At 34.6% G+C, this 12,946-nt stretch overlaps 1 protein-coding gene across 1 annotated transcript; it reads right to left on the bottom strand.

The window, feature by feature from the left end:
* Nucleotides 1-832: 832 nt before the first annotated feature.
* Nucleotides 833-10,703, bottom strand: LOC136222083 (protein TOPLESS). Its single transcript, XM_066009555.1, has 27 exons — nucleotides 10,539-10,703; nucleotides 9,876-10,013; nucleotides 9,594-9,773; nucleotides 9,376-9,489; nucleotides 9,135-9,293; nucleotides 8,573-8,750; nucleotides 8,370-8,496; nucleotides 8,148-8,257; nucleotides 7,805-7,970; nucleotides 7,568-7,677; nucleotides 7,385-7,454; nucleotides 7,166-7,239; nucleotides 6,973-7,068; nucleotides 6,793-6,888; nucleotides 6,517-6,644; nucleotides 6,171-6,405; nucleotides 5,931-6,092; nucleotides 5,715-5,810; nucleotides 5,179-5,325; nucleotides 4,104-4,214; nucleotides 3,842-4,021; nucleotides 3,627-3,755; nucleotides 3,455-3,550; nucleotides 2,935-3,123; nucleotides 2,679-2,845; nucleotides 1,410-1,684; nucleotides 833-1,142 (listed from the first exon to the last, which is right to left on the bottom strand). Exons 2-26 carry the CDS (start codon nucleotides 9,953-9,955, stop codon nucleotides 1,474-1,476), a joined length of 3,411 nt encoding a protein of 1,136 aa, XP_065865627.1. The 5' UTR covers nucleotides 9,956-10,013; nucleotides 10,539-10,703; the 3' UTR covers nucleotides 833-1,142; nucleotides 1,410-1,473.
* Nucleotides 10,704-12,946: the final 2,243 nt, after the last annotated feature.

The following is a 12,946-nucleotide window of genomic DNA, read 5'->3' as shown; positions in this document are numbered from 1 at the left end:
CAGACATAATGTACAAAAAACGAACAGAATGTAAGATCAGTTTCAAAATATAAAAACCTACTACTAGTATATTTAGTACAATCTTCAAGCGGTTCAAGTTATTTGCATGTGGAGCTTTTGACAATAAATCCTATTAAAACAGTGGCCCCTTGGATGAGTTTTAAAAGAATTCAATAGAGTTGAATTCTATTTTCATAAAATTTGTTTGGAAAAAAACAAAACAAAAATCTGTATGAAATAAGCTCATTTAGTAGAATTATAAATCATATAAAAATTCAATTGAATTCATTTTTTCCAAGTGACTTGTCCAAATAGTAGCTTAGAGATTAGATTTCTGAATTTTCTAATTGCAGATTGTGTGTTCGAAGCTGAAATGTTATGTTAGTAGTTAGAGCAGCTTCGAGACAACATAAGAAATTCCCCCCACCCCCTAGTGCCTATGAACTTTCAAACACACGGATCCAGGATTCACTAATCGAGGTGCTCCAATAGCTGAGTATGTTTACCTTAAAAAATAGTTGAATGGAGTTATCCGGTGCTCAAACCCCCTCCAAATGTAGAGGAAACTGCTCCGTTCGTGTAGTAATGTGATGATGAGTTGAAAGAATAAAAAGACAGACCAAAATCTGCATCCTTCATATGATAAAGTTGTGTATAACAGAAAACACATAGATGCAGAGCAGATACAACAGCCAAGCCATAAGTTTCATAAACATTGAGCAGATGCAATAAATGTACACACAAGGAACAAAACAAAACAAAATTAATATCTAATGAGTAGTAACTTATTTTCTTTATGTTTAAAACAAGAATTTTTGGGATGGACAGAAAAGGGTTAAAAAAGAGGTCTTCCATATATAGACAAATGAAATAAATTAACAAGCTTCACTACTCAGAGTATCCAAACGTTCGTGTCAAAATAACTAAATTTTCAGACTATTGAACAATTTGTTGCATGGAAGGAGAATAAACACAGAAGCTAAAGAATAAAAAATCTTCAAGAAATTTCTTTCTAAATGGAAAAACATTTCACTATTAAATATTCCTACAGCATTTACCTTACAAAGTATCTGACAAAACATGCTACATCTACATCTTTTGCAACTTGTTCCTGGAGTAAATTACATATGTTGAACGTCAAACTGCAAAACAAGTTACGGATACGTTAAGTTCAAAATATAAGAGAAACTTGATCAAAGCATAAAGCAGCTAGAAGATAGAGCATCCTACAAGCCTATGCCATCCATCAGCTAATTATGGACAAATTAAAGTTGGTCCATATGGCAAAATTTATACATATCAGTGTTTTATAGTTCTCCAACTAAAGTTGTATTGCACGATAATCATATACCATAAAAGCAACACACACACATAAAAAAGTGTATAAGCAAATCAAATGTCAGACATACCTAACTTAGGAATGGGCCAGCAAGCCAAGCATGTAAAAGAACTTGTTCTCTGGCTGTGGTTATATCATCTCTGAGCTTGATCTGAACCAGAAGGTCCAACAGGAGTGGCTGGAACACTGCTTGCTGACCCATTCTCAGCAGGTGGAGGCACCCCCCATTTTCCTTCAGATTCAAGGGGTTCAAAGACATGAACGCCTCCATCAGATAGTCCCAATGCAAACTGATTTGGTTCTTGTGGATGAGCAGCGATTACGAGTGGGTGGACATTAGAATTGCTGTAATATAAACAATGACGTGTCAAGATATCAATATATAAGGTCGATACTCAAAAAGGTAAAAGGGTTATCTTGATGAACCAAACTAGAGATAGACAAGTCATTCTAATGCAGAAACCTCAGAAATAGAATTGACTGATGCAGCATCAGTGAATGAATAAGGCAAGGCTAAAGACTGCAAAGTATGTGAATGTCCTTGCAATTCACTGTCCAAATAAGATATCTCAATGATAATCTAATGTCTTCTCTCTCTCTCTCTCTCTCTCTCTCTCTCTCTACATATATATATCTATCTATTTAACTATCTATCTATCTATCTATCTCTCCCTCAGAAAGCCCCTTCTTGATATGCCAAATTTGCCCATGGCACTAAGTAGTCCGGGTCTACACTATTTAACTTGCCTTATTCAGAACTACTCCGTCTGTTCCACAATAGATGTCTTTTCCAGAGAATTTTTTTTGTTCCATAATACATGACGTTTTGATTCAATCCATGCACATTACTTGATTTTTGCCAAATATACCCTTATTTAAGTTACCTTTTTACTTTGAAAATAGATAAAGATTAATTAATGGATGTAATTAATACAAGGGTAACAAAGTCTTTTGGTTAAAATTAATTACATTTCTTAATTCTTATGCCTCAACCTTAAAAGACATCTATTGTGGAACAGAGTTGTGACGTCACCTACAGAAAGAATAAGTCAAATTTTTTTTGTAGAGGTGGGGCACCCCCCATTAAAGTGTATTAGCTTACTTCTGCTCACCACCAGGAAGATCAGACATCAAATGTTACAATGCATTCCACCATTGATTTAAGCTTTACCCATTTCAAACCAGGAGTGCAAAACCACACTTTGATCCAGTGAAAGAGAAAATTACATAATTCAAGAAGATAGCATACCAAGCAAAACAAAAGTGGGAATTGATCTCTGTAGGTAGAGTGGAGATGAATCTAAACAGCACTATGTAAAGGAAAGGTGAAATATGATACCTGACATTAGCAGGAAGATAAGAGGAAGGAGTGATGCGACAACGTAGTCTCAGATGCTGAGCACTGAACACACATACTGTTGCATCTAAGAAGCTGGCATACACCAGTTGACTATCACATGAAAATGTTGCATGCGAGATAGGTGCAGAAGATTCACGAGTGACCCACTAAACAAAAATTATTAAAAGAAAAGAACAGTTAAGATAGTAAAGCGTCATGCTGCTTCAACAAAGTAGACCAGGAAAAAAAATGCTACCTGCTTTACACACTCTAGCTTTGTTGCTTCATATATGGCAAGCTGAGTCTCATGCACAACCAAAAACTGTATTTGGTCTAGATGAAATTGTACACGTGTATCTGAATGTCCTGTTGTAGTCCTCCCAGGTGGAACTTGCAAAAATCGTGTTTTCTGCTTTTCCCACCCATCTGAATTCCACACACAAAGCTGTAGAAAGAATTGAAGACTGATGGTTAAAAAAGTCAAGATCAAAATATTTTATTGTTGTTTCACAATGAGGGGCCAAGAGGTAGGAACCTCAAAATTTAAGAACCTGTTAATTTGCATAATTAAGAAGGAAAAAGAGCGCATAAAAATGCAGAAAGTAAAGAATGGAAGAATCAAGTTCATCTCATGAAGAAAAACCAGGGGCTAAAATCTACTGTTAAAAAAATTGTATGCAAAGTAATGAAGCACTAAATTACGTCAAAAGGCCAAGCAATTTGGACAAAAAAAGTCCACCTTATAGAAGTACCTATTTATGAGATCTTTTTGTTACCTGAGCATCTGCTCCAGATGAAACTAGCACATTTAATACATGGGAGAATGCAAGGCCAGTAATTCGTTTTGAGTGACCTTTGAGCTTGCTTTTGACCTGCATCAATGAAAATCTATCAATGACAATTGCAAACTTCAACACTGGGGAGTGGCTATCTAGAACTAGGTTATACCTCATCCACACGGACATTATATATCTGAATTGTGGAATCATCCATTCCAATAGCAATAATATTATTATCTTGAGGATGAAAAGCAAGAAATGTTGCAGCAGGTGGTGGCGGCATGAAGGTTGTCATTGTCTACACTTGTTCAAAGAAGATTGAGTATTTGGTCAAACAAAATTTACTGTAACACTCAAAATTATGTCCAAGGATTTATACAATACCTTGAACGTCATCATATTGAAAAGGGAAATCTTCCCTCCAGATGCTGACATAACATAAGAATCATTCTTAGACAATGCAAAGCAAGGCACAGCCTCCTCAAGGTTAGTGTCAGTCATGTCGTTGGTCATCAGAATGCCACTAGATGGTTGCCATAATTGAGGTGGCACATTGGCAGTTGCCTACAGGACAATGGACCAAGTTTAAAACATAAAAGGAACTCTTTTAAAATTTTGGTTGAAGAAATGCTTGCACATTCTGTACCTTGGCATTTGAATTCCGTTCACTTCGTTGCCACTTCCACAGAAGATGAATAGCATTTGATGCCAATGCCAAAATGGCATTACCTGAATTTGTATAAATTAACCTTGATATCTGCAATATTTAAGAAGCAAGTTTTATTTTGAATGGATGATGAAAGAAACCAGAGAATTTTAATGAGTATGTTTGATATTGCATCAACCCCCAATTTAACAATTCATACAGGAAAATCCTTATCAATTGCTGACCACCGACTTGGTAAGAGTAAATAATGTGGAAATTTAACCAATCGTTCTTTTCGAAGTGGATATTTGATTGCTCAAATCACTGAACCACATATCAGCAAATAACTAAGGAAGATAGCTGGCATTTTTACAGCACACTAGCACACCAAGGCTATGAGTTGTAAGAAGACCAAAAAAAAAAAAAAAAAAAAAACATGTCTTGTTGTATGCAGAATTCATTTCCTGGTCAATAATAAAACCAAAAACTTTATGGGGGCAAGATATCTTCATATACCACATGATACAACTTTTATAGTCAGAAAACCTGAAAAGTTTAAATCTTATGTAGTTCCTATGATGTTAGCATGATGAACCTCTCTGCCTTCCAAGAGTTTCTAGTTCAAGTCAGCAAAACTAAACTTTAATAATCACTAATACCAGTTTCCGCCATGAATTATTAACATAATTTCATCTTTTATAATGTAACGTGCACCCTTGAATATATGTATCTTGAAAGAACAAAAAATCAAAATGGTTTTATCAATAGCAAGTACTAAATTTCCAATTAGCTTTCATCGCCTATATAGTATATATGACGTAGGAAATATGCACCCCAAGGTGAGACCCGTAATGCATGAATTTTAGCAACACGTGCACAGGTAAATACTACATGAACTCATGGAGTATCTGAAACACAGATCTAATAAAAGTCAAAAAACACAAAAGTTTTACTGATTGAAGTCAAATTTATTAATCAAACACCATAAATGACCATAAACCAAAATATTGATCAATCAATTGATGAATATTAAAAAAAAAAAGAAAAAAAAAGGTCCCTTTCAGCAAATTCACACCTTGTTTACTCTCATGTTTTCAGGGAGCCTTAAGGATCGACATTGAGATGGTTCACTGATTTCAGTGAGCTTCCATATCTTTGATTTGTCATTGGATTCTTCAGTTATTCTAGGTTTCACATCTCCCAAATTCCGAGCATCTCCATTCTGCAAAAACAATTTTAATGAACAAATTTTATCAGAGATTCAAATATAACAGAAAATTTGTTAGTGTTCGGTCCTGAGATTTCCTCTACCTCTCATCCAAGCCAATACTTCCATTGAAACTATATGAAAATCTATATATGTTCAAATTTCAATTCAAGGTTAACTTCTATTCAAATTGCCTATACAGTTTAAAAATTCAAGTTCAAATAAGAAAAGAGCATCCAACAAACAATTTCGGGAATACTGTCCAGGGTTTTCCTCTACCTCTCATCCAAACAATACTTATGTTGAAACCATGTGAAAATTTATATATGTTCAAATTTCAACTCAAGGTTAACTTCTATCCAAGTTAATTAAATAAATAAAAAGATCAAGAGCATCCAACAAACCATTCCAGGAATTGTAACAACAGAATTATTTCTGTCCGCAAGTCCGGCAGTAGTTGCACCTGCTGCTGCCGCTGCTGTGATTGGGTTAATTATTGGCTGCACCAAGACAAAACATGCTTTACACCATTAATAACAGGTCAACGTCCTATAACCTTGGGCATTTGTAAGCATGTTAGATTGTCAATTAATGAAACAAAGACACTACAAATATACTACCTTCGTAACAGCTTCACTTCCTCGTGAGGCATCATAAGAGTGATTCTCAAATGTGCGCAACAACCTATGACCATCTGAGTTTGACAATATCTTAATGCCATTCTCATTGGCAGAAACTGCCAAGAGAGTGCCATCTTTATTAAAGCGGATACGTGGGCTAGCCTGAGAAACAATAAAGACAAAGTTGAGCACATATCATCATCAGTATTAACTTAAAAATACTAATCCAAAATAACTTACTGGAAGGCCTCCATCTGCATCAATTGATGTCAAAAGTTGAACATTATCCATATCCCAGAACTTGATAGAAAAATCATCACCAGCAGCTAAAAACCGGTTCTTGGTTGTATCAAATTGTACAACACCCAATGAACGTTTGCGGAAACCTTGATAGCTCCTTTTCACATTGCCTTCGCTTTCATTCCATTCAACAATATGAGATTCCCCATCTTTACTAGTCCCACATGAAAATAGCCTGCAAATTTCCACCCACAAACCAAAAGAGGCAAATGAAAAGATTATTGAAGGTTGTCTCAGCAAAAAACATCAAGACACCAGCATTACTGAATAGTTTGTGTACACTAACCTTGTACCATCAGCACTGTAGGCCATGGTTGTGCACCAACGTCCAGGAGCGTCATAATCAACCCGAGATCCCAAATTGTCATACAACCATGCTTTTATCTTCCCATCCAACGCTGTTGAAAAGATAAACTGGGGAAAGCAAAGAAGTATTTCAAGGACAAGGGAAGATTGGCAAAAATCAGTTACAAGAAGGAAACAAAGTATAACAAGGCCAAAGTAGGTAATGAAAAAGCTTTGGAAAATGCATGTAAAAATTCCTGGGCAAACTGACAGCTACCTGAATGTTTTCCTTATAATGGGGGCAGACAGAATAAACAGGAGCCTCATGACCTTCAAAAGTATACTGCTTTGCACCAGTAGCAGCATCCCACACCTAAAATTACAAAAATAAAATAAGCAACCAGACAGAAAGTGCGATGTCTAAAGCAAATACACAAATACACGTGAGACTGCAAACCTTGATAGTCTTGTCATCACCACAGGTTATTACACAAAGTTGTTTATTAGGGGTGGAGAATGCAAGATCATTTACTCCGCCAACATGAGCATCAATCTACATCAGAAAGTTTACAGTTATTTTGCATTCATAAATACTAAAAACCATAATAAGCTCCACAGGCTAGCTTGACTTCTAATATATGCATATATACCTCCAAGTGCTGCCTCACATCATCACCTCTATGGTAAGAATATATTTGTACAATGTGCCTCGAGTATGCAACTCCTGTTATATTCCACAAAAACAACACATCAATAATGCCTCTATGAAAGAAAAAGAAATCCAGATAAAAGATAATGCCTCTGAATCTTTAGTGCATTTAGTGGATGAACTTCCTATTGCAACAATGGATAATAAAAGTTGTACTTACCAAATAAAGAACCATCAGGACTCCAAATCACACGGTTCACAGATACACCAGGATCCTTGACTAGAGCTGCCTGAATGTGATAAAATAATAATTCAGTTTTTAGTAACTTGTATAAAATAACCATTAAGCACACATAATACACCATAATCGGAATGGTGATCATAAGGAACAGAATGGCTAAACCTGCAGAGGCATTGAACATGTACTAAGATCCCAAACTTTGAAGTTCCTTAGTACAAGTCGCTCCCTTGAACCAACTTCCCATAGTGCAACATCTCCCACATTTGTACCAACTGTAGAAACCCAGAGAGTACCTCATAATCAATTATTAATTCAAAGTCTAAAAGTGTAAAGGATCCCACTATGCCAAGTACTACAGAGAATATCAGCCAAATGAAAAAGCCCAAAGACAAAGCAGACCTAGAAGAATAGTCTGTTCAATAGGATGGAAATCCATGCTCATAGGAGATGATCCTTGATTCAAAGTCCGTGCAACAGTCTTTGGTAGGTCATCCGGTGGATTAAAAGTCTGGCTATGACCATGTCCAGGAAATGGTACTGGCAGCACATTAACTGGCAAATTTACCTACATAGATGAGAAAAAGGATATATGAAACAGACAATTTCAGCAAAATAACAACATTAACATATGCAAATTCACAGGCGTACATAACAAAACAGCAAAAAGATGTGGGATTAATATCATGAACATAACAACAAACAAATGGACTAGAAAAGCCCAATGAAACAAAGCCTTAGTCACCTCATCAGAAATTCCCATGGGCCTCGTTCTTTTAGCAACATGATCAGAATCTCCAGATGGATAGTCTACGGAGGAGTTAGTTGGAGGAGTCCTTGGATGCTTTAGAGCAGCTAGGCAAGGCAAGAAAACAATCTGTTGTTAAAAACAAAGAACTATTTGTCTCGTACAATCCAGCATTAAAATGAAAAAATATAGACATCTACATCAAACTAAGGATAATACCTGGCATTGATGGAGCACCAAGACCAATGGCTCCTCCACCAGAAACAGCTGGATGAGTTACAGTGGAAGGATTAGACATCCAACCTGCCAGGGGTGCTGGAACTGGTGCTGGTGTAGGTTGAAATGGCTGAATAAAGAAGCCAAACACATTAAATTCAGCACATAATACATAATGCTAAAACAGAGTAAGCCATATAACCAACCCCATGTGCACCCAAAGGAGGAAACCCTCCAGCTTTTGGTATGGATCCAAGCAGCGGGTTATTTGCTGGTGATGGAGCCCGAGCACCGTTTGGTTGCCCACATGAATGGTCCACAAAGAGGGTTTTAATATCTGGATTTGGCCTTGGATTTTTACAAAGTTGGTGCTGCCAATTCAGGCTGCAATTCATTAAACAATCAAGTTATTTGTTTTGGCACAACATGCAAGCAAAAACAGTTACCAATGCTCAAATATGTGCATGCACAATAGGACAAAAGGGTCTAAATAAACCCTATTCCAAGTTGTTTGCTGCATATCCCAAAAACTATGACACACAAACAAACATAAGACTTTTACTGACACACTAACTACAGATATTACACAAACAGGAATTTTCATGATGATGTTATATATTCAAAATAGTTAAATTCACAACAAGAACGAAGAAAAGACTGGTGCAGCTTCATACCTAATGAAAACGAGGTACACAAATTGTCCAGGAAATACCAATCATTCTACTTTCAGGTAAATAGATCAACTGATATCATTCCTAGATAACTTACCTTTGATTAATGAGCGTCCGCAACCTTGAATTTTTAAGATTGGGGAACTGCAATTTATCACGAAACAGGGGGTTTGCTTCGATAAGCTTTTTGAGCTCCACCAACATGATAGCCCTTGCCGACTTTGTATCTCCATACTTGGATAGTTGCTCATTCTCCCTGTATAAGACAGCCACATATATGACAAATTCTATAGCTATTTTATTTCACACTTATATTTGATTTATTTAACCTGACATACCTGAAATTCTCCAGTGTCAACAACTGAGTAATTTCCTTGAAAAGCTCCTCATTGAATGTGGCAAACACTTTCAAGTCCTTTACCAATATATCGACTGCCTTTGACCGGTCATGCCTATCAAAGAAACAAATATTCTCATCCACATCTAGCCCAATGTTGCAAACAAGCAATGACTACTAATTTCAGACTATTTAGAAAGAAAACAAATTTTATCTTACTTATCTAATGCTTCAAGGTACTTTTGCTTCCTAATCTCGAAAAATATTTTCATCGAGTACCGGTTATCATCCACTTTCGTGAAACCAGAGAGGTATTTCTCCACCTCATCCCAATTTCCACTATGCACCTCATCCTCAAAATACTTCATGTTAAAGAAAAACCCAGATTCCTGTTCAAGCCTATTTTACATTTGGAACAATAATTAATGTGTCCACATCAGCAAGTCATTAATTATTCAAAAACATAATAAAAAAAATAAACTAAATGTTAGAAAAGCTCACTTGTGAACAGTCTCTTTGAATTTTTCCTCATCCAGGAACTGCAGGATCAAGAACACGAGCTCTCTACTGAGAGACGACATCTTAAAAGCCCCGTTTTTGCTTAGAAATGCACAAATATTACTCTAATTATCACTAGATCTGGAAGGAGAAATTCCACGAAAATACAAAAAATAAAAAAGTCAGCCAATAATAAAAATTACTAGTATAAAAAAGGTAAAGAAGAATAATAACGACGAAATAAAAAAAAAAAAAATCACTTCGGACCAGATCATTCAACCATCTACAACAGATACTCGACTAAAACTTAAAAAATCGTAATTTACGAAGTAATTACTACACATACCAAGCATTTAAAAAACATGTGAAGTGAAATCAAGATCAGAAACTAGAAAAGAAGAGAAAACAGAAGGGAAATTAGGGTTTCGGTTTTTTTTCAAGGATTAAAAATACAATAGAAAAGCAGCTTTATATTAGATAGGAATCAAAGATACAAAGGGCAGAAATGAACCCAAAAAAAGCAGGTCAAGCAAAAACAACAAACAAAAATTATAGCACTACGAAATAAAAATACAAAACAATAAAAATAAAAGCAAAATATTTTAAAGTAATAGATTCTATGGCGTAAAGCAAAAAAAGAAAAAAGGAAATTTCTAAGAAACTCACCTCGTAATCAAAGCAGAGAGATCAGAAACCCAGAGCGAGCGATAGATGGAGAGAGAGAGCTAAGAGAAGCTTTCTCTCTCTACAAAAACACAGAGTTATCTCTCTAGAAATGAAGCTAGATTTATCTTTCTCTTCAAACCTTCTCTCTCTAGAAAAATTATGTATATATACACATACAAACATTAAAGGAATGGCGATTTTTATAGGAAAGAGGAGACAGATAAAGAGGATTATAAGTAGAAGACCATATCATGATAACCTATGCAAAAATAATGATAAGTCATTGTGAATAAGTATGTCTACTTATCATAAGTACAGTTTATTATGGTCCCCACTTAGCCGGCTACAATTCGAGCATTTATCGGCGCGGAATCTCTAGCTGACAACTGTCTATCTCAGTCAAAAGATCCGGTGCAAAAGAGTCCATGGGAGCCGGTGTTCTTGCAAATTTGTGGACCCGACATAAAACCTTAAGGGATTCAAAAACAGCAACTTGATCAAAGACAGATGAGGATCCAGCGGTTAGGAAGTGAAGTGGAGGTAGAACTGAGGAATATAATATAAATAGGCAAAAAAGAAAGCAAAAAAAAAACATTGTGGATTCATTCAGCTTTGAACTTTTATTTAGATATATTACATTTTTTAGTATTTATTTTTTTATCTCATTAAATTATTGTTAAGAGCGGTAACGGCGTGGGGTGAGAATAGGTGTACATTTACCACTCCGTCCTCAAATTTTTATACGATGGTTTTGGAGAATTCCTATTTAATCTATAAACAGCAATTGCTGGTTCCCGATAATGTAACCAACAGCAATTGCTGATTATATTGTTCATGTACATATTTTTATATAAAAAGTTATTAATTTATTATGATACATTGATATAAAAATAATGGTTAGAAATTAAAATTAATAATTTTATTCGGGGATTCCACAATGATTTTTCGAAGATCCCACAGGAATTTACATGGTAACGGGTCGGGGATCTCGACTGGCGGATATAGCAATCCCCAATCCCATCCCATTTAGGTTTCGGGAAAAAAAATTTCTCCATCCTATCCCCATCTCTAATTTTTACAATTATTCTTCATCCTCGTCGGTTCGGATATCCGCAGTTTTATGATAATCATCTCCCCATTGTCACCCTTAATCATTACTTACCAAATTAGTAAATTATGGACATCTAATTTTGTTAAAAACACATTATTAATTTAATCTATATTTAAAGTTATAAAAAAATATTTTTTTATAGTTTGAATTAAAGTTCAAATAATGCAGTTTCCTATAATTACATTATACATCTAAAACTCATCTCAAATAATGGAAAAATACAAATTTCGACTACATGTAAAATAAATAACACTATATTACCGACTTTTATGTTAAAAATTAATTTTTTTATCATTAATAGCTTAATGCGATTAAAAATAAAATGTTTAATGTATCTTAATAAAAGATTAAAGACTCATTGAATCAAAAAATGAAATGAGATGTTTAATAATATTTTTTGCCGTATAAATATAAAAAAGATAGGAAAGCGATTTTTACCCTATCAGATCCCCGAAGAAACGACAATCTATTCTCGGACGGGAACTGAATGATATAGCCCTCAGATATAAGAGAATATTACATAAAATGCCATTGAGGGTCAGTTTACGCAGAGATAGAGACATGGTACTGATTGTATCACGTGATACAGTAGCTTCGGTTCTTTCATTATATCGTAAGATAAATCCGATTATGAATATATCGCGAAACAAAAGGAGAAACTTGATTGGAATTGATATAATAATTACTGGGAAGTTTATCATTAAATGGATAAATAAATAATATAGGTGGGGAACTTTGGGTCGTACAGACTAGAGCAGATATATTGTTCAAATGTTACTCGGTTGTTGTCCACTCTCACTAATTTATTTATTAAAAAAATAGTAGATCCAAAAATATAAATTTATTCTTAAATCTACAAGAATAATTTTAATCTTAGGTGCCGTTTGGTTCGCGGAATAGAATGGAATAGAATAGAATAATTATTCAAAGGAATGGAATAGCAAAGAATGGAATAGAAATTCTTAAGAATTACTATTCATATGTTTGGTTGGTGGAATAAGGTAGAATGGAATAGATTTTTTTTTATTAAAAAGACAATATTATCCTCAAATGTAATTTTTTTATTTCTTTTAAAATTTTAATTTTTTACTATAAATTGTTCAAATATTTAATATATATTATTTTAAAAAATATATAACAAATAGAAAAATGGGTAACACGAAAGACGAAAAAACACGAAAAATACATTAAAAAACGAAAAAACAATAAGAACATGAAAACGGAAAAATTGTAAAAACACGAAAAAAGAGAGAGAAAAAAACAAAATGTAAAAGCGTAAAAAAAACATTAAAAACAC

Source organism: Euphorbia lathyris, chromosome 3, assembly GCF_963576675.1.
Source record: "Euphorbia lathyris chromosome 3, ddEupLath1.1, whole genome shotgun sequence".
Lineage (NCBI taxonomy): Eukaryota > Viridiplantae > Streptophyta > Magnoliopsida > Malpighiales > Euphorbiaceae > Euphorbia > Euphorbia lathyris.
Note: the sequence above shows the minus strand (reverse complement) of the source record. Positions and strands in the feature narration are given on the sequence as shown.